General features: G+C 39.9%; 1 protein-coding gene across 7 annotated transcripts in view; it reads right to left on the bottom strand.

Moving 5' to 3' along the window:
- Positions 1–23311, bottom strand: part of ARHGAP24 (Rho GTPase activating protein 24) — a 525659-nt gene that overhangs the window by 8493 nt on the left and 493855 nt on the right. For all 7 annotated transcript variants that reach the window (XM_075284649.1, XM_075284641.1, XM_075284682.1 and 4 more), the window contains one exon: positions 11675–11882. In XM_075284649.1, coding sequence (XP_075140750.1) covers positions 11675–11882 — 208 coding nt within the window. The remainder of the gene's footprint in view (positions 1–11674; positions 11883–23311) is intronic.

Raw genomic sequence — 23311 nt, 5'->3', positions numbered from 1 at the left:
CACAGTGCCATGGGCTTTAAACTTCTTGATGACACTGCACACGATAGACACAGGAACATTCAGGTCTTTGGAGATGGACTTGTAGCCTTGAGATTGCTCATGCTTCCTCACAATTTTGCTTCTCAAGTCCTCAGACAGTTCTTTGGTCTTCTTTCTTTTCTCCATGCTCAATGTGGTACACAAAAGGACACAGGACAGAAGTTGGGTCAACTTTAATCCATTTCAACTGGCTGCAAGTGTGATTTAGTTATTGCTACCACCTGTTAGGTGCCTCAGGTAAGTAACAGGTGCTGTTAATTACACAAATTAGAGAAGCATCACATGGTTTTTCAAACAGTGCCAATACTTTTGTCCACCCCCTTTTTTATGTTTGCTGTGGAATTATATCCAATTTGGCTTTTTGACAATTCTTTTTGTGGTTTTCCATTGAAGACAAATTAAATGAAGATAATAATACCAAAGAATTTGTGATTGCAATCATTTTCTGGAAGAAAATGAGTATTATCTGACAGAATTGCAGGGGTGCCAATACTTTTGGCCAACACTGTATGTCTATATAATCTATCTATCTATATTTATATATTTATCATACTGCTATAGCATGTACCAATTTAATGGGGGGTTTTGACTTTTTTTAAACCTACTTTGACCGTTTGTGATAAAGGAAGACTTATAAGAAGTTTTTAAAGATGCACCAATTTTATAAAATATCTGTTTTTTTTTTCTTTAACACAAATTATCGGTGTATTTGTATGGAAGCCATGAGTTAGAATATTGAAGAGAAATATGTCCAACATGTCTATCAAATTGCGTCAAATATATTATGCCATATGTGGTGCAATTCACATTGTTTTCTCCCACTCATACATCCAAGCATTTTATGCTATTCTCTACATCTGTCACAGTGTTGCTTCTATAGCGAGACATGAAGCATAAATAAATATCTAAAACTACCACTAGATGGCAGAACGTAACAGGATATCTTTAGATCATAGAAGAAGCGTTTATCTCTATGAAAATAGATCTTATAATTTAACTAAATGATTTATTGTGTTATATTCCGTGGTAATACAGCACAAGACGTATCGGAAATATATACTTGACCAAATGTCCAAAATATAGTGTTATGGAATATAATACTGTTCAATAACATTTATATCAATGTTATTAATATTATATTAACTGTAAAAGTGATATAAAATTCTACATTATTATTTGGTTTCTATCACAACTACATAGCACATATAGTCTGCTTGGCCTTGCAAGTTCATTAGCTCCATCCTGTTAGTAAGAGGCTAAAGGATTTCTGCTTCTATGACTCCTTCTTCCCTTAGGGTGGTGCTATTTTCACACAAGTCTTCACAGTGTTTTGCACATTGTATGGGAAGGCTTGTCAGAGCCGATTACTTAGCTTTAAGATTCCGTCCCTTGCCCTCAACAAGTCCTTCTAAACATCAATTATCTTGGCACAGCAGGTCACAGAGAAGGCAGCTTAGTCCACCATCATTCTGAGAAAGCATTATTTTACTAGAGCAAGTTAGCAAATTGGGATTAAAGTGAAAGCATAGTTTAAAGTATTTTTTAGACCATAGTTTTCTACTGTGGCCTTGCCAACCACAACATGGTGATGCCTGGACCTTACCGCTGGTAATAGTCCAAGCCAAAATGTTACTGGGCCCCATTTGTTTTCCATTATACAGATTTGGTGATTCAGTTTTTTTTTTTTTTTTTGATCTGGTAAGTAATAGAAATATTACATATGAGTTTCTTCTACTCTATATTTTGCTGTCTAGTCAAGCTACATACTAAGTGTATGAGGTCTTCTCTGCAGTTTAATATATTGCTGACCTTAGGATAAGTCATCAATATGTGAGCGGTGCTTGGGTGACAACTACCTGTCATAGGTATCCAATACACGGCTTGTTTTCAGCTCAGTAACAATTATGGTAACCTTGCTGCTAGGACTGTTCATTTCTCTCCTTTGTTCTGTTCACATCATGATATTCTTGTCACATTTAGGCAGCCATGATCCAGCTTAAATATACCTTCTAGTAAAGGTCACTTTCTCCTACAGAATCGGCATGCTCTATACTACAGTAGTTTGATCAGTCATAGAAGGAAAGCGACTAGAGATGAGCGAACACTAAAATGTCCGAGGTTCGAAATCCGATTCGAACAGCCGCCCACTGTTCGACTGTTCGAACGGATTTCGAACCCCATTATAGTCTATGGGGGGAAATGCTCGTTTCAGAGGTACGCAAAATTCGATAAAATTATACTTACCAAGTCCACGAGTGACGGTCGGCTGGATTCTCCTTGAAGTCTTCTCCCGGCGCAGCGTCCCTGTGTCTTCTTCCGGCTGGAATTCACTCTGCCTAGGCATCGCATGCGCAGTCGGCTCTGCCTAGGCCGGATGCCTAGGCAGAGTGAATTCAGAGCCGGAAGACGCCGCGGGGACGCTGCGCAGGGAGAAGACTTCTAAAGGTAAGAGAAGAACCAGTGTTGATTGGCAGAATGTATAGCATTCTGCCAATCAACACTGGTTCTACATTGAACCTTAAACTTCGAACAGCTAGTAGTGTTCGATCGAGTACGAGTATTTCGAATACCGTAGTATTCGATCGAACACCTACTCGATCGAACACTACTCGCTCATCTCTAAAAGCAACCAAGTAGACTATTGGAGGAGCACTACACAAGAGCTCTGTGCTTTTTACATGACTGTCTTTCACCAAGTTCTTGAGGCATTTATTTAAGAATAATACGGAATATGTTACCCTTTTATAAATTTAAAGGTATCCTTTCCCCAGAGAAAGCCCTATAGAACCAGAACCACAGTCAGAGTCATGTGAATACAATTATTTCTTTTCTTCCCAATCATTGCCTCCGTTGTTGTTATATTAGCTTTTTTCCTGATATGCTAATGAGCTGTTTGATACATGGAGGGAGTCACAATTGCTCTGGTTACACCAAAGAGCCATCCCTTCATGTGGACATGGGTCTCTGCTGTCAGGTTAACAACACAAGTATCTGCTCACTCTCTCATGAATTATAATGAAGTCTGAGGCCTGGTTCACATCTGTGTTTGGTATTCTGTTCGGGGAGTCTGCTTGAACTTATCAAATCACACGGATCCCATAGACTATATTGGAGTCTGTGTGTTTTCCACGCAATGTCCACATGAACACAAGGAGAGAAAAGTACTTCATAAACTACTTTCCTCTCAGTATGATTCGTGCGGACACCGCACGGAAAACACACAGACCCCATTATAGTCTATAGGGTCTGTGTGGTTTCATTGCTCACCATTTATCAATGTGTTCAGCATTCCGTTCGAGGGGTCAGATTCCCTGAATGGAATACCAAACACAGATGTGAATCAGGCCTTAGTAGTGACCAGAGACAGCACCAGATTTACTTTAAATATGATCAAATAAAGTGTATGGCATACGAGAGCATGGGCTTCAGGCCCAACAGACCTCTATGACATACTATAAATATTTTATACATTCCTAATAGAATATTTATAAGTAACTAATATAAAAGCATTGGATTACAATGATATACAAGCTTGGTATCTTTATTATTGTAAGAGCCAAGGTCCCATGTACTAGTTTTTGTTCTAGACCTTCATGGTAATGAATAGACAGTATACCACCAAAGCGTAGAATATATAATATAATCATCTTTTCCTATAATCATCACCATTACCTATACTAACAATAGGCTAGGCAGACAGAACATGTGACTTCAGGATCAGACTAGTCTGCAAACATAGAGGCGTCTCTCTGTTTAGGAATTTTATCTATAAAATGGAAGATTTTTAGAACTTGAATATTTTCAAAAATAAGCAATAAAACAAGGTCTGACTTTTATCAAGGTATATAGACGTAAATGTTAATTATCAAGGTATATACATGTAAATATGAATGATCAAATATCAAATTATCAAGGTAATATACATGTAAACCGAGCTTTACATTCAGTTTGAATTGGTGTTTTCACAGGATTGCCTACATGAAATGAAATGAGAAAAATGAAGAGAAATTTCCAGTGTGTGTTTGTCTTAGTACAGGAGGAGGTTTATGTCTGCGAGTTACACTGCACTCCCACATTTAATTTGTGAAATTCCTTAGCAAGACACCAATTAGCCTGATTTACAGATAGCAGGATTCTGCTGAGCTACAAAGCGGCTTTACAATGTGCAGAACTCAAGCTATTTGCTAAGCCATGAATGAGGGACGTTCTCTGAACATTCAGTATATATATATATATATATATATATATATATATATATATATATATATATATATCTTTATTTAATCTAATATCTTATCAATCTATCTAGCTATCACATTGCACTGTAAGACTGTAATATATTACTTATAATACGGTATATCAGAACAAAGTCAATGAATCTCTGGTACAGGGAAGAGACTACAGATTGTATTTATATAAAAGAAAACATTCTGTATTGTACTAGATGCACCTACCATGTTTCGGACATGTTCACATGATGTGAGTTTACAGACAACATTTTCCGCTGCCTGGTAACACATCTGATATCTATATTCTCCAGTGTTTTTTCTCTTTCAGATTTTGAAACCACAAAGTATAGACAAACAGCAAATTGGAAAGGCTTGTTATTGCACAAAACATCTGCGGAAAACTTTAATAAATATTCCCCCTTGAGCCTAGTTTTTATCCAAATACTTACAATTCTTTGCTGATTAGATTCTTACTATCTTTAGGGGTTAATGCTTTACTTTTCTGCTACAAAGTAGCAAATCCTCTATCATCTGACAAAGTTCTGGCATACTCAGTACTAAAATAGTATGCACTAACATCCTTATACACGCACATATCCTTAGGATAGACTATCAACATTAGATCAGAGGGGATCCAGTTTCCACAAATCTACTATTAGAATCAGCAGTGGCACTTCGGTGAACGTCACTTCCACCACTTCAGTAACATGCAGCTCAGTCTCATCCAGGTGAACGGTATAGGTATTATACAGTGTATGAGGCTGTCTTTGATAAGAAGTACAGAGGCTTCACTTGACTGATGGGGACTGATGGGGGTCCTTGGTGACAGACCCCTACAAATCTGATGTTGAGGACCTATCCTATGAATACAGGAAGTCATCAATATTTTACTTGTCATTATATCTGACAGATTTCTATCTACAGTACCAAATGACTCCCATGACTTGCAAACAAAATGAACTTCATTTTAATGTGTAATTTGCTTTGTGTCAGGTGCCCTGGGCGCGGTGCCAGCTGTTGCACGTCCTCCAAGCCCCTCTTCATGTCTAAGCCACTACTGTAATTGACAGCATCAATCTTTCTAGATGACATAGGATAGTCAAAATATAATGTCAAAAGATTTCACAGAATTTCCCAGGCTGGCATGTCAATCACAGTAAAGCGGCTAGGCTGGGCTAAGAAGAGAAACCATGGCTGGCACCGCTACTGCCGTAATCTAATTTACATATTGAAATAAAATTCTTTTTTTTTTCTTTAAGGGAGGTGAAATGAAAGACACCAAATATCCTTTTGTGTCTACATGTTTGACCAAGTGAATTATTTGGTAGTCGGAAATCTTCTGACAGATGTCTCTTAATTCTATGTCTTAAAGAGTTGATATTTTCAATCCAATAATTGTATTTACATAATGAGTTCCCACCAATGAGTCCAACAGAGAAGGGTGAAGAGTGAACATAGCCTAATACAGAAGCGACCTACTGTCACTCCCCCTTAGGGAATGATCACATGGCGGAAAATGGGGAGGAATTCCTCTTCATTTTCCGCCGCCGACATTTTCGCCGTGGTCTACCTGTGACAGGATGCCCTTGACATGTATCATCATTCCGTCGCGGTATCCCACTCCTGATTAGACCCGGATGAATGGACCTAATCAGGAGGGAGTCTCGACCGTGGAATCTGCTGCAAGATCGAGCAGGACGCTTCTTTTTTCCTCATCCCGCTGCTATCTCTGAGTCAGATTTGGGGAGGAATCTACTCCGGATTCTTGGGCGAAACCTGCCCATAAATCCGTGGCAAATTCCTCCATGTGAACACAGCCTTAGGACGGTATGGAGATACTGTAAAGTAAAATGAAAATAAAAAGATACATTGTCATGTAATTTTACAATTCAACAAAGTACTTCATAATTTTATTACCTAGACTAACTCCATCCATGCTCCAGCTTTTACAGTATACTGTATAACAGCGAAAAGCTTGGTAAGTCTTTCCAGTACGGGTATTTTTTCCTTCTTCCTTTGTGAATTACAGTAGCATCTAGGTTATTATTCTTTTTGTCTTGCACAATTATTGCTGTTGCTGACAAGAAATTCCTCCGTTGTAGGTATTGTAGATATTACATTCTATACTTATGCATATATAATATGAAGACACCTGCAGAGTGCTCTGTACAGACGCTGTTCACATTAGAGAGGACGTATGCTGAGCTGTATAGTATATGTACTCTGCTCTTCACCTATACCATGATAATCAATCACACTGATTTCTTTACACTGGCATAATGGCTGCAGCTGCATACAGTCCTAGAGGAGACTTCACAGCCGCATAAATTACCCTGAATTCACATTGCTTTGTATGCTTTTACTCATCATCATGAATACTGCTGTATACTACAGAGAGATGACATTGGATGTTTCCTGGAGGAAAATAGGAATGTACTGTATCCTGTGAACATCTTAAGCTGTGCCATGGCATTGTCAGGTGACTACACAGGTGACAAAAGAGCAACCGGATATTGCATTGCCATATATCTACATAATGGAAAGGTGGATTTATTCTAGCTGTGACAAACAACTAAATGGACAAAAAATTAACAGCCAAGAAGAATTAAAAAATATTCAGATATAACAGAGTTGAATTTGTATAATCAAAGGCTAGGCCATCACCATTACAAAGGTGGATTATCCTTGTGTGCAGTATATAATGACAGCAATATAACCTAAATATATTATTCAATCCAATGCGAGGTCATCTACAGTGTGGGCCAAAAGTATTGGCACCCCTGCAATTCTGTCAGATAATACTCGTTTTCTTCCAGAAAATGATTGCAAGCACAAACTCTTTGGTATTAATATCTTCATTTATTTTGCTGGCAATGAAAAAACACAAAGAGAATGAAAAAAAAAGTCAAATCGTTGATCATTTTACACAAAACTCCAAAAATGGGCCGGACAAAAGTATTGGCACCCTCAGCCTAATACTTGGTAGCACAACCTTTAGACAAAATAACTGCGAACAACCGCTTCCAGTAACCATCAATGAGTTTCTTACAATGCTCTGCTGGAATTTTAGACCATTCTTCTTTGCCAAACTGCTCCAGGTCCCTGAGATGTGAAGGGGGCCTTCTCCAAACTGCCATCAAGAGATCTCTCCACAGGTGTTCTATGGGATTCAGGTCTGGACTCATTGCTGGCCACTTTAGAAGTCTCCAGTGCTTTCTCTCAAACCATTTTCTAGTGCTTTATGAAGTGTGTTTTGAGTCATTGACCCATGACCCATGTGCACACTCGGCTCTGCTACATCTGATGTGCCGGTCAGCCCATCTGATGTAGCAGAGCCGAGTGTGTGATGTAGCAGAGCCGAGTGTGAATATAGGAATCCATAGGAATGCATTGGCCAGCGCTGATTGGCCAGAGTACGGAATTCGACCAATCAGCGCTGGCTCTGCCGGAGGAGGCGGAGTCTATGGTCGGACCTGAATGGAGACTGGTGTGGAGCGATCTTAGACTCCGCCTCCTCCAGCAGAGCCAGCGCTGATTGGTCGAATTCCGTACTCTGGCCAATCAGCGCTGGCCAATGCATTTCTATGGGGAAAAGTTAGCTTGCAAAAATCGCAAGCTGACAGGGATTTCCATGAAATAAAGTGACTTTTATGCCCCCAGACATGCTTCCCCTGCTGTCCCAGTGTCATTCCAGGGTGTTGGTATCATTTCCTGGGGTGTCATAGTGGACTTGGTGACCCTCCAGACACGGATTTGGGTTTTCCCCTTAACGAGTATATGTTCCCCATAGACTATAATGGGGTTCGAAACCCGTTCGAACACTCGAACAGTGAGCGGCTGTTCAAATCGAATTTCGAACCTCGAACATTTTAGTGTTCGCTCATCTCTAGTTAAGATATGTAACTAACAGCTTGCTTATTTACCCCATCTAGTACGTTAAAGGCTAGTTATTCATTGAAATCTGCTTACTAACTCTTGACAATCTCTGTTTTCTTCCATGTTTTGTGAATTTAACCAGAAATTACAAGTCACTGCATAAAAATATATTCATCTTGTAGAGACTTGAAAATGCAATTTTTTTAAACAAATAAAAGGGCAGCTTCTGTTTTGTTTGTGTATAACAAGCCAACATCATGACAAGAGCAGAAGTCAAGATCTGCCTTTTAATGACTAGACATAATGGAGAGGAGGACCATCTGTCTGTGTCAACACTTTCATTTCGACACTAATTAAAATGTGGTACGGGAGCAGCTTCCCAATTTCTCATTTATTGTCAGGCAAGTCTTTATTACTGGTGACGGCTGCAGGGCCACAAGCATAATGAAGGCAACAAGTTTACACAGTAACAGAGGCTGAATGTCACAAATGTTACTTTTCAGAAGTCTCAGGCTACTGCCAAATAAGAGAGATACTGTATACCGTTGGTTATGTACTAGTGTACATAGGATCAAGCTGTTTTATGCAGATAGGTTTGGAATGGTTGGAATGCACTATTCCACTATTCTTGTATTCTTCTGTAATGGAAAAGTTTTAAAGATGTATATGCTTACTTGTTTTCTTTAGTAGCACCAGCTGCTCAAACATACATATCTCTTTTGACAAGATTGTGCAGAAATGTTCTAAATTCAAAAATTCTAAATATTTGTTCCTAGCTTGAATACAACGCAGTCAGTCTTATCCTGGTTGCACATCCAATTGCCAACTGTGCACCGGCCGTGCTTTCGCAGCCCCATTCATTCAATGAATAGGAGCTGCGTGAGGAGAGCAGCAGAATAGGACAGGAATTGGACTTATTCCATATTTTGAGGCCCATACTGAATTACACAGGACCAGTACATGCTGATATAGCTTCATTAAGAGATCTGATGAAGGGGTGGCACTCATAGAGTACCAAAAACCCCGAAATGCGTCCTCTTTTACAATAAATCTTCTCTTGTATTCATATTCGTGTATCGATATTTGTCTACACCGAGGGAGCGTGTGGCTGGTTTATACATTGAGGAATTCTTTCCCCATTATATTTTGCATCATATATTCCGACCCAAGAGTCGTCGCCGGTGGACGCTGCCTATTATACTCGGTCAATACTCGTATTTTGCGCCCTGCCAGGCACAACAAGAGCTTGGCTTGAATTGGAATTTCCTGAGGTTTCAAGGTCTCCTAATAAGCGCGGCCATACTTGATCAATTGCGTTACAGGACCAAGCAATTCACGGTGATATGTACGGGCCCATAGAAATGAATAGGTCAGTATGCTATCCAGGAAAAACCTGGATAGCACACTGACCTTTCACACAGTCATCTTCAAGGGCCTTTAGGGTGTCTTTAAGGAGTTGCTCATAAAGCCTCATAAAAAAATTGTTTTAATGCATTTGATAACATTTAAACTACAGTACTATGCTCAATGACGCAGTTACCCCAGTGTCCTGTAACCAGCTTTGATCCCACTGCACTTCCAGGCTGGTCCAGCATATAAATGGAGTTTTAAACCACCCTGTGTTTACATGTGACATGATTAAAGCGTATCTGTTGTTTCAGGTGACTTTTCAGGATAAGCTGCTATGCCTGTACATTGAGAAGTAACATGGATTCTGATTATTGTATGGCTTATATTTTGCGTCATTTAGTAGTTTTTCCCTGTGCATGCTGTATCTCTAGTTTGTATGCTTCTCTGGTGGGTGTAGACTAGCTGCCATACACTGCACAAATTAGGTAGAGGAGAATCTGTTCTATACCGGTTTTTCTTTCAGAAAAAAAATCACTAGATTATGTAGGACATAAACAGTGAAGTATTGACTGGTAGTGAAGCGAATATACAGTTTTGGCTGTATTAGAAACTTTCTATTCATCTCCAACATCAACCTAAGGGGATGTTCCTGTGTCATTCCATCGAGTTTCCATTCGAAGCCCGGAGAAACTGCATAGGGGACGGCTTCCCAGGAGTCAATTTTACAACAATTCATTTGAATGGATTTTAAAAGCAAACTGCCGGTGTCCACCTGCAGCCTCTCTGTGGGGAAACAGTTTTTTATGGCTGGAAACAAACTCAGACATGCAAAACTTTGTGTCCGGCCAAAAAAACGGTTTCCCCATGGTGATGCTGCATACGAATACTGGTGGTTTGCTTTAAAATCCATTAAAATGAATGAGTTTTAAAACTGCCAGAAAGCCGTCCCCGCACAGGGGCGCAAGTGTAAACACCCCTAAACCTGTCTTTTCTTCTGTTTATGTGTTACATTTCCTGCTAGCTCCCATTCCCCTTGCCATAGATTTCTATAGATGTTAGTAATGTAAAATATGTGACCTGCATTCCACCGCACGGCATATAAAGAAGTGATTTTCACAGTAAATATTATTTGAGCAGAGCAAGGGGAGCAGAGAATGATACTAATAAAAGCATAAAGAGGCATTATCTCTCATATGTTTCTTAGGGTTACCTGGACTATTCATTTTTGCAGAGTCTATATAAATAACAGTGCCTGTTTAAGGGGCTGGCTGTGTACCCAAGTTCATCAGCTACGCCAGCCCCCTTTTCTGTTTCTGCATAAGCCATAAGAAATGGATGGCTTAGCTTAACCACCGCATTTAAGGATATTGCTAGTCAACTGCCAACACAGGTCCCTTTCTGTCTCAGCACCAATCTAGGAGTCCAGCGGTAGCAGGACATTGGTGCAGCTATTGTAAACTATATTAATAAATGTTATCAGTTTCACCTTCACATGCATGAAAAATAACTTTTTATCTGACCTTTAACAATAGCAATCTGCCATAGTGATTGCTTATCTATCCTTAAGAGCGGTTATCAATTTTATATTAGTAGAGATTAGACTGTCAGGACCCCGGCAGACTACCTGATTTCTGGAGTGTGCGACTCCTGTCATTGTCTACATTACTATACAGCAGGTGTTACACTGTTCACTGTGTCCCAAGTCTATGAGACAGTAATTCAGTATATATAGCCACTGCTACTAAAAGTGGTGCCAGGATCTACACACCCTGGGAAACTGCTTACCCAGTCAAACCTCCACAATCTAAAAGTGATGGCCTATGCTAAGGATAAATTATCAATTCTGAAAGGATTGATAAACCCTTTAAATGATAAAAATGCAAAAAGAAAGTTTATATGTAGCTACATTGACACTGACAAGAAGGAAGACATGAACCAGGTAAGACTTTGTTGACTTTAGTGTCATTGCTTCCATTTTTACCTGGGACATGAAACACTGTATTGTCAAAAGGATGGTACTGAATCATGATGCACATCATTGTCTTCCTATTGGGTTCATCAGATGATGACCATATTTTTTATGGTGACAGTAACACTGCAGACTGCATTACTTTTACCATAAAATCAGTGGGCATCTGTCATGAATATAATGGCTGTGATCAAACGGAGCAATAGAATACCTGTCAAATGATGGCTTCTCCCCGCAATCAAAGGCATCTTGTAATTCCTTCACCAGGTTAGCCTGTCCAGGTAGCCGAAATAGTCCTTCCTCTGTCAACCCTCGCTGCCGGATGAAGTCCACACATTGCTCCACCAACATGGGGGCCAGGCGTGCGCCGTATCGCTTCTCATATCGTACAGTGTCTTCAAGCTTCTGGCCAAAGATGCCTGGATATGTGGAAATAGAAAGTGGAATGTAAGTCATGCAAAAAATGTAAAAAATGTAAAGTAAATCACTTTTTAATAGTTTCATATGAATTCTAGGATTAATGATTCCATGCAGACAAATAAACACTAGCAGGTAGGAATAAAGAAAAAGATTCATAATTTATCAAATGCAATGTATTGAATAGAAACGGCTACATTGACAAGTAGAAAATGAATCATTCCAACAGAAAAGTCTCCGAAGGATTTATTGCATTATTAATGTATACGGCTGCAAGGTTATCTAAAAACTGATGACTCCAGCACATTATACATACTGTTTACTTGAAGGCTGCATGCACTGATTGCATTGGAATACATGTTGATTTCCTAGGAATTTGCTCATACCTGCCATGAAGTGACAAATGACTTTCAGAATACCTTTCTTGTACAGAAGATGGGGGATCTGGGGCTGTTGCTTACTGAGACTGTCTTAGCTAATAAGAGATGTACACATGAGAACTCCTTACTGAACCTTTCATCCTAGTACTAAAGGTTACTTCATGAACTCAGTTTCCATAAATAGCATGATCACTTTTTGACAGTCTGTGTCAGTGTAAAGTTCTCAGAGACCTTGTAAGCCTTAAATCACATATTAACATATGGGAATATCTGTTTTGTAGATTCCAGTACAGCAGCCAGGTCAATGAAAGTGTCACTGAACATTCACATAACTCTCCATAATGAGCTGTGTGTGTAAATCCTGAATAACACTATCACAGAATGATAACATTTTAGCTGCTCTTTCTCTAATCGTCACAACTGGTGTTTCTCGTACACTGAACCCACAAAGAAGAGGAGATCCTGCTCTCTATCGCTCTGTAGTAAACCTCAGAAGCATCAGCACCATGGAGGATATTATACAGCAGTAATGAACAGTATTGTTTTGAATCCAGCACACAATAGAAGCCACAGTTACATTTATATATGTGTCTCTGTCCATTTCTTTGACAGACAGCGAGCGGCTTGATTTGCGAGTCACAACATGGTGCCCTTGTATTATGCTTACCATTAGAAAAATGTGTCATACAAATAGCGCAGCATGATGTAGCACAATGCTTAAAGGGTACTTTTCATGAAAAGTTGAAATATATGTAGGGACTTGCTGAGCAATGTGTTCTGTTACAGGTAGAGTCTGTCAGACCACACAGCTAACACTCCCAGAGCTGGGACAGCACCAACTTCTGAATCCACGGTACACCTGATTTAAACCATTCCATACAAGGGACAATCGTACACATCAGGGAGAGTGTTTGCCTACATAGGCAGTACGGAGACTTACAAGTCATTCCTGCTCCGCTAGGGATTCTGGGTAAAAAATATGCAAATCTATTCTCCAGGATGTAATTAGGAGAACAGTGCACTCTGTACGCCACCCTATAGAGGGCAGTATCCTTAACATCATGAACGACTCAGTTATAAAGTCTATTTAATCATAATGTGGATTTAATTGCCAAATCAGTATTTCTGTGCCAAAAGGAATCTGGGAATCTGTTCCTTTTGGGACAGAAATACTGATTTGGCAATTAAATCCACATTATGATTAAAAAGACTTTATAACTGAGTCGTTCATGATGTTAAGGATACTGCCCTCTATAGGGTGGCGTACAGAGTGCACTGTTCTCCTAATTACATCCTGGAGAATAGGTTTGCATATTTTCATTCCATACAAGTCAACCATGTCTGAGGGCTGTGAGGAGAATCAGCCCCTCCTATCAGCATTCGCTGTGTGAACAGAGAAAAGAACCTCCCCCTCCACTATGAACCCCTCTTACATCTATAGGGAAGAAACTTTACTAATAAGATGGGGTTAACAGCAAATTAGCTATAAGGGCAGGAATTTTAGAGAAATTTTTCAGGCAAAAAGCAGCAACATTTTTAATTAAAGTTCATTGCATTTTGATCCAGAAGCACATGTGCTATTAAACAAGACTAAAATAGAGTAGTGCATCATCTGTAAGCTTAGCACTTGGTACATCTGTATGTGTCCCCATGGCTACATACTACAAACAATCCCATAGGTATTCTAATCCTACATTGTCACAGTTATTATTACTATTACAGTCCTCTGTCACGGCCCTGGAGGGAAGAGTACTTCACATTAAAAACAAAATGGGAAATTTTTTAGCTTCTCACAAGAAAGTTAAAAATGCACATAGCCACTTGGTGGAGGACTTTTAAAACCAAAATAGTGGGCATGGAGGATTGAATCCTGCAGAAAAACATCATTAACTTCTGTGGAATCCCAGAAAAGCATTTGCTGATCTTCACTCATATTTAAGGGAATAAATTTCTGCTCCCGGATTGATCCCCATCAAACATCATTGTTGATAGGGCTCATAGAATCCCACATTCACATAATCTCAGCGACAATGTACCACAAGATGTTCTTGCCAGATTTCTTATCTTTCATATTAAGGAACAAATTACGGCTTTTGAGATTCCGAGAGATCCAGTTTTACGCTGACCTATTTGCGATAACCCTGGACACAAACTGGCACCTGTTATAACTATGCTCCGCAAGCAAAAAATCATACACTGAATGGGTATTTCCAGTCGAGCTTCTCATCAATATGGATGGCACGGTTCAAACCATCGACACCCTTGACAAAGGCAAAGAACTATTGCTCTCCTTAAACATCCTATTGCCCCTTCCACATGACACAGATAACCCCTCTCCATGTCTCCACAGCAATTGCAGTCCTCATATCGACCGTGATTGAGTTTGCTATTGGGTACCATGGCTTCTTAGCCACGGTGCAAGGCTCTACCGTTAGAAGATTTATTACCGACTTGCATTAAACTGTTATTCCAAACTCCATACAGTACTTCCATATTTGTCTTCTGAACCGTAAGTTAGTTCATTCATTGTTTTACTTTGTTATTTTGTTTTGTGTTACACACTGTAAAATTGCTCTACGCCTCACCGTAATGTTTGGCGTTGACTGAGTGTACAGAAACTACACATATAAAATGGTGATCAAATTACTTCTCTCAACGACTGGGGTTTAAACAGCCCCCCAGAAACAGTCTTTGAAAGGAGGCTGTCTAACTACAGGGTGACATTTTGTGCCTCCATACACATCACACTAAGAAGAAAAGAGGTGTACTCATAGTTTTTAAGAACTCTGTTGCCTACTCTCTGCTCAACCATAAGGCTAATCCACTTTACAAATTTCTCATAGCTGTATGCCTCATAAACAACGTCCATTACACTATAGTCAATATTTATGCATCCCATCAAAGAGCTCTCGCCTTCCTCAACAAGGTCCACCACCATATTTGTAAAATCCAACAAGATCCCTTGATACTCTGTGGGGATTCCTGTATGGACAACACAATCCCCAGGAGACAGTCTACCCCATGCCTCTACCATTTGTTTCTTAGAGAAAACTTACATGATATCTTGCAGGTGTAACACGCTAACGCACTTCTCCTCAGTCCATAATAGATAATCTCGCATTGACATGTTCCTAGTGGATATATCTATATTACTCCGTACAAAACCCCCTACTATAGAACTGATTACACAATCAGACCATGCAGTCATTACATTCGAAGTGGAAGAACCACTTCCAGCATCCACCAGGGAATATGGAGGAATGATACATTTATCCAGAGTCACTCTGTGTATAAAACACAGATGGAAAAGACCTGAGGTAATTTTTGATCTAATCCCTACATTTTGTGGAATGCCGATAAAACATTAATTTGAGGGACTCTAAACCATAAGGATAAGAAAAGCCGTCAATGAAAGATCACCGACATTTTATCTCAATTGGTTGCTCTAGAATGCACTAACAAGACTCACTCTACGCCAGCAACCAAATATTCCAAACCCGACATCGTCTGCGCCTCCTTCTCACTCAAGACTATAAAAAAGTGCTTAAAAGATCTAATGCTAGATACTACTCCCAGAGCAACAAGGCTCGCAAATTGCTAGTCCAGAGACTGAAAACTAGAGAGGCAAAGTCTAAAATTCAAAACCTTAAGCATCCATCTACAATTACTAAACGTTCAGGCCCTACAGGCATAGCCAAATCTTTTAGAGACTGCTTAGTTATATAATTTACAGGACCAGGCATCTCTACCCTCAAACCATCAAACTCTTATATCCAATTTCCTGGCTCATTTAAAACTTCCAACCCTGTCAAAGGACCACTTATCCACTCTGAACGTGCCAATCACTCAACCCAGAACTCCAACAGATTGCCAAAACACTGCCTAATCCCGGGCCAAACAGATTTTCCAATGAATACCTCCTACAGTTTCAGCATATCCTTGCCCCTTACCTTCTGGACTTTTATAAACTGCTCAATGTCGGGGTCACCCCTCCTTGAAGGAATCTCTAGCAACATTGCTTGTTACCATACCTAAACTGGGTAAACTCCTGATCCCCCACAAAACTTTAGGCAAATTTGCTTTTGTTGTAAAGTGGAGTAATTTGCTTTTGTTCTACACTGAAAACAAAACTCAAATCTTCCCTCTGAGCATCTTCCTTTCTACACTGCAACAGTTAAAAACAGACTTCCCCTTTGATTGGAGATCCTCCGAGCTAGCCTTTTTAGGAACCAAGCTCACCTCCTCAATCACACAAACCTCTCAAATTAATTTTTTGCCACAGCATGCTGACATTCAAATAGACTTCCAGACCGTGGAAATGTGGCATATCATGACTCAACAGAGCTTCAGATGTTAATTCTTCTGAAGCTTTGATATTTATTCAGGACAATAACTTTCCCTCCACTTTCCCTTTTCCCTCAGAAAATCAATGAACTAATCAACTAATTCACTTGGAACTATAAGAAACCCAGACTTCCATCTGCCATTCTTAATACAAGACTGGGTGTTGGAGGCCCGCACATACCCAACAGTGATGATAATTATGTTGCTTCCCACTTCTCCAAACTTAGAGACTGGTAACATACTAATGAAGACAAGACCTGGACTCACATTGAATCATATCTGATCCCTAAACATAATCTCAAAGTGTGGATCTACTACTCTTTTGAACACCACAACACAACTGCAATCTTCCCTAATTCTACAATATCTTACCAGCATCTGTAAATATACCCATCAACTTACAGGGAAGAAACCAACTCTGAATACTCTACTTGCTCCAGTGGAACACCTGTGGAATGCATCTCAGATCTTTACTTGGTGGCCTGCACATCTGCAGGCATCTCCTTTATCTCACAAATTTGGCACAATGGCACAATATTCCCATTTGAATAGCTGAGAAGTCGATACAACCTCCCATCACAATGTCTGTTCACTTACCTCAAACTGAAACATTTTTTTATCAACCTACTACAACTCACCTACAATAAGGACCTCCTTGACCTCCTTATATTACCTATCAAGTCCGTCTAAGCCTTACTTTATAACATGATGGCATCTAAAGATGGCTTTGTCAAAACTACTTCTATCCGCAGCTGGAAAATCTCTCTCCAGAAACTCTTTTATCCTGTAAAGTGGAAAAGAGCACTGGATTTCAATAAAAAAGACCTTTAAATGTGTAACGCGCTATGAGACCCCAATTGAAATTCTCCTTCATTGGTACTACACTCCAGAGAAACTCCACCACATGTTCCCTCAGTCTCTAGGCAACTGCTGGAGAAGATGTACTGATTGTACTGATAGAGGATCCCTCCTTCATATTGTTTGGTCTTGCCTCACCTGCATACCTACGGGCAAGATGTTTTACACTGGCTATCCTCCATAGTGGGCCTTACAATTGCTCCTTCTCTGGAACTGGCTCTACTTTTTCTAAATCTGCATGTTTATCCATTGGCCGTCAGGACATTTACTGCCCAAACTTTACTCTCAGCGACATTAGCCCTTCTTAGACAGTGGAAATTTTCGTATATCCCGAAAATTCCAGAATTTTCCGATATAATTAATCAAAACTTCCACTATGAAAAGACACTCTCTCATGGTGACTTTGGAGATACATGCTTCGACAGGAACTGGTTGCCGTGGATGTCATACGGACACACTTTTTTACTACTCCCATAGGTATGATGGTACCTAGAAATGTTCTGCCCCTGATGATTTTCTTTTTAAAAGGCCATCACATGCTGGCATAACCTCAGCAGATAATGGGCCCTATTTACTTACCTATCCCATGTTCCTGCTCATGGCGACTTCAGCTTCCCCGATCTGCCCTCCAGGGGGCACCATGCATCCCATATCATGCCTCTGAGGCCTCCTGGAGGAAAGAAGGGGAAGAAGAGGTGGCCATGACTGGGAACAGGGATTGGTAAATAAGGCCACGGACCTGCAGCAATAGTATTTGATGAGTGAACCCCAACAAATACCGCTATTATTATACTCAAGTATAATGATCAAAAGGCCCAGGGGAGGTGAAAAAACATAAAAACCAGTGACAGATGTCACGTGAGTCAGACCGGCGTTGCAACGCATAATGACGCCAGCGTAACCCAGGTCTGTGATGTCACTGATGAGAACCTAGAACGGCGGGCCAAGCAGAGGTAAGCAACACTGGTTTTTAGGTTTGTCACCTCCCCTGAGCCTCCAATTATTATGCTTTGGGATCTGAAAAAACCCAGAGTATAATAATAGTTTGTGGGTAGTGTACCCCAAAAATTTAGAGTTCTGCTGAACCCAAGATATTTGCAACAAACACCAATGGAGCCACAATGGAACATAATACTGTGTGGAGGGGCCACTATAGGACATTGCACTGTGTGTGAATAGGGTGTTATACTGTGTGGTGGCTAGAAAAGGGACCACCATGCCGAGGAGGGGCCCCCAAGTCAAAAATTGCTATGGGGCCCAGTCTTTGCTAGTTACACCCCTGTTTGTACTGACTGCATTCAACAGTTGTCCATGTTATTTACGACCACTTAGCACTAGGTTTGGACATAAAATGATGATTTATCAGACTTGTTTCTTTATATTATTTCATTACCATGCTTATTCCTTTTTTATAAGTTTATTACTGTAAAAAAAAACTATAAAAACTCATTGAATAGAAAGTTCCCAAATACGTTTTTTTTTTTTTTTGGAAAAGACTAACTGGTTTCTCAGGTAATAACAGCAGTACAAGAGCTGAAAGTAATAGCCCTATGCTAATAGGAATGTATTTGCATTCGAGAAAGGTAACCCATTTTTAACCTACATGTACCCTGTAGAAGTACTTTTTCAAGGGCTGTAAAATAAGAACATACTGAAGGCCTTTTTTTGGCAGGGATGTCAGCCTGACTCAGCGTCTGACTTTGAAAAGCCATTCAGGCAAGTCAACGAAGATCAAGATCTCTAGAGGCTCAAGCTGTGACATAAACCTTCACATCATTTATTTCAGCAGTTGGCGAAGCAGCTCTTTAAAACATGGATAAACCCCCACAACTTTGCTGCTTAACCAAGGCTTTCCGCATACATACTGTAAGTAGCCAACGTGCTTACAGCTGAGCAGAAAATAAGAATATGCATCCTGTGACCAAGTAGCCGGGCAAAGGACAGATTAAGTATTAACAAGAACACTCCTAATAGCTCTGACAACTGAAACTTGCCAAGATCTCCACAATCACATGCCTTCCTTTCCATCACTGATAATAGTTTATAGAGACTGTTTATATGGGGCTGTATCACATTCCAGACTAAGCTAGAAATATAATGTTGAACTGTTTACAAGAACAAAGTAAGAAAACATCTACTGTAACTTTAAGGAACAACATTTGGTCTGCAGTTTTCTTTTGTGGTGTCCCTGAAAGTAATTGCACATTTTATTTTCGGCAATGTCCTGAAATCACTTTAGTCATCTGAAAATTAATCTGTTAATCTCAGTCTCCAAATTCTGCACATTCCACGAGTGGCTGGGGGAGGGAGAGCATCTGCGGGAACCTGTTTCCGATTGGTGGCTGATATGGTCTGCAAAGTCTTTTACAAACTGAATTATGGAAACTAGAGTATCGGACCATAGATAGAATATCACATATTGGCTGGATTCCGGCAGGCATTGCTTATACTGTGCATTTAACAGGGAGTCTGTCACCAGAGCTTTTCTACCCAGCCCCGTAGATAGATAGATAGATAGATAGATAGATAGATAGATAGATAGATAGATAATAGATAGATAATCTCATAGATTGTAAGCCCTCGCGGGCAGGGCCCTCTACCCCACAGTGCCAGTCAGTCACTGTTAGTATTATGAAAAAATAAAGAAAGATGTGGGTGGGCACTCACCAATCAGTAGACGGCATTTTCTTCTTTATATAAAAATAAATATTTTATTGGAATATTATAAAACAAGTCCTCAGGGAGGGAGAGATGGCATCATTGGCAGAAAACAGGCAACAGCCGTTTCGCGTTAAGTCAAACGCTTTTTCAAGCCTAGTATGCCTTGATTGCATACTAGGCTTGAAAAAGCTTATTTTCCGGGGGTTGTGAGCACCACCTTCCACCATCAGTGCTTCCAATCTACAAGGATTTTTCAAGTAGGCTGTCATTATGTTTGCATTTTTGGAGCTGGCAGTGCCGTCTACTATCTTTGTCTCATGCTATTTTTGAAGTTTACTGTTAGTATGATATCTACCTGTATATTTTGTGTATTGCATGTAACCCCCAAATGTAAAGCACCATGGAATTAATGGTGCTATATAAATAAACAATAATAATAATAATAATAATAGATAGGTTAGGGTGAGCTGAATCAAATGGTCATTTCCCCTTGGGAATTGGAGATATTGCTGTTTTTGTCTATACAAACACAAGCTATTTGGAGCAGTGAGGAAGGTGCCATTGCTCCAAAGAGGTAAGTGGCAATCCTCTTATTGTTTCACAGAGCTCACTTGCATATTGACATAAACAGCGATATCTCAGTAATGGACACAGATTCACAAAGGGAAAACACTGTGATTCAGGTGTACCTAGCCTATGTATCTGCAAGGCTGGGCTATTATAGTTGTTCTGATGACAGACTCCCTTTAAGTTTATTCATTGTATTAAACTTTCTCTATCAATTGCTTATGATTTTCAAGATTTCTGCTTGCTACATAGAATGGAAACCTTCATTGTTCTATTCTATTGGATACAAATCTACCCTGTTCATGTGGTGGTGATATAATATTCATTTATTAGATCTGTGTTTTGTAGAAGTTAAGTACTTACAGTATATTAGTGCAAATACAATTACATGTCATTATTGCACATAATGGTGGACAACTGAATATCCAAGAGGACAGTCGTAACGTGTGTCATCATTGATGAATCATCTTAAGGTTTTGGTAGCTACTGTCGATATATAGCAGAGATGAACATATTTCTTGTGAAATACACTGACACACTCCTTTTTCCTGTGATCTAAGACTGCCACTGGCTGCCCCTTTTTCACAGCTGAATGGCATATACACAAGTGCCTGCTCTTAGGTTCTGAGGGATCTTGGCTTCGCTCCCCATCTTTTCAAAGGCGGCTTTATATTTGCACGCCATAATTGCTGGATGCTTTCTTTTCACCTGTTTGAAAGGTCACAGCTCAGCAAGCCCACTCTGCTTTCATGCAAGCTTTGACTTAGCCATTCCTTGAAATGGAATTTAGATAACATGACAAAAAACAAAAGCACTGCCTAAGAAAACGAATATAATAAATGATCCACAAAGAAACTAAGATCCTGCACTCATTTACTCAAGAGTATTAGCTCGGTATTCTTTTTTTATTTTGCCAATGAAATGAGACGATATATAAGCAAGCTCTTAAGTTACCATACAACAGTAATTCCTTACATTGTTCTCGTTTATGTCAGGGGTGTACTAATAGGGGTTACAGCGGTCGTAGTTACTACTGGGCCCTGAACCCTGATGGAATCCCAATGGTCTCTCTGCCACATAAAATATACCACTATTCTAAATGGCACAAGGTAGGTAGGGGTCCCATTTATAGATTTTGCATTGTGGCCCAGGAGCTTCAAGTTATGCCTCTGGTTTATGTAGCTCTTTCTAGACTTCATCAACTGCCCCTTGTACAACTCACAAATTCCATATCAGTATTTCTTTTTAGTGAGAGAAGAAACAAGAGTACCCAGAGGAGACCCATGCAAACACAGGGAGTGAAATTGTGTTACACTAAGACCCTTCGGTTTTATGGTACAGAACCATAGACACTCAGTGCGCCATCATATGGTACCTCCACCAGGCACTATATCATTTGATAGTAACAATGCAGTCTATATCTTTAAAGGGGTTGGCCACCTTCAGATCAATATTGAGAGACAAATGTTATGGTTTGTATAATAAAAAGTTATACAATTTTCCAATATACTTTCTTTTTTTTTTTTTCTAAAATGTAGATTATGAGCCCCATATAGGGATCACAATGTACATTTTTTTCCCTATCAACATGTCTTTGTAGAATGGGAGGAAATCCACGCAAGAACAGGGAGAACATACAAACCCCTTGCAGATGTTGTTTCTGGTGGGATTTGAACCCAGGACCCCAGCACCGCAAGGCAGCAGTGCTAACCACTGAGCCACCGTGCTGCCCGAACTTTCCGATATACTTTCTGTATCCATTCCTCACAGTTTTCTAGATCTCTGCTTGCTGTCATTCATTCTGTTACCTCTAGTGGATAAACGTCTGACCATGGTCATGTGATTTACGGTCTCTGGTCATGTGATGAGGACACAGGTGCTGCTCGTTATAGTCACAGCACACTAATCAGACATCTGCCTGGTAATTAGCTGTGCACCTGTGTGCTCATCACATGACCAGGGACCGTAAATCACATGACCAGGGACCGTAAATCACATGACCATGGACCGTAAATCACATGACCATGGACCGTAAATCACATGACCATTGTCAGAGTTTTATCTTCTAGAAGTAACAGAATGAATGACAGCAAGCAGAGATCTAGAAAACCGGGAGGAATTGATACAGAAAGTATATTGGAAAATTGTACAACTTTTTATTATACAAACCATAACATTTGTCTCTCAATATTGGTCTGAAAGTGGACAACCCCTTTAAGTCTATATTTAACCCTCCTCTATCCCCGCTCCCACATTTCCCCACATGATATGATGTCATCTCAGGATAACTTTATAGGTCCAAGCTCCATCCACATGTTAAAGGACAAGACTGTCTTATGTTTATGCAATGACAGTCACCTCTATTACAAAAGTGTCTGACCTCTGTATAAGCAATGCCGCCCCTGCTACCTCTTGTGTCACCCTCTCTACCTCATAGATTGTAAGCTCTTGCGAGCAGGGCCCTCAGTCCCATTGTGTGAAATGACTTTCTTTGTAATGTATCTTTCTGTCTGTATTTGAACCCTACAAATTGTACAGCGCTGCAGAATATATTGGCGCTATATAAATAAAATTTATTATTATTATTATTATTTATTTGAGCTTGCATAACACGGAAAAAG

The sequence above is a fragment of the Leptodactylus fuscus genome, chromosome 1, assembly GCF_031893055.1.
Source record: "Leptodactylus fuscus isolate aLepFus1 chromosome 1, aLepFus1.hap2, whole genome shotgun sequence".
Taxonomy (NCBI): Eukaryota; Metazoa; Chordata; class Amphibia; order Anura; family Leptodactylidae; genus Leptodactylus; species Leptodactylus fuscus.
This window is presented reverse-complemented; position numbering and strand designations above follow the sequence as displayed.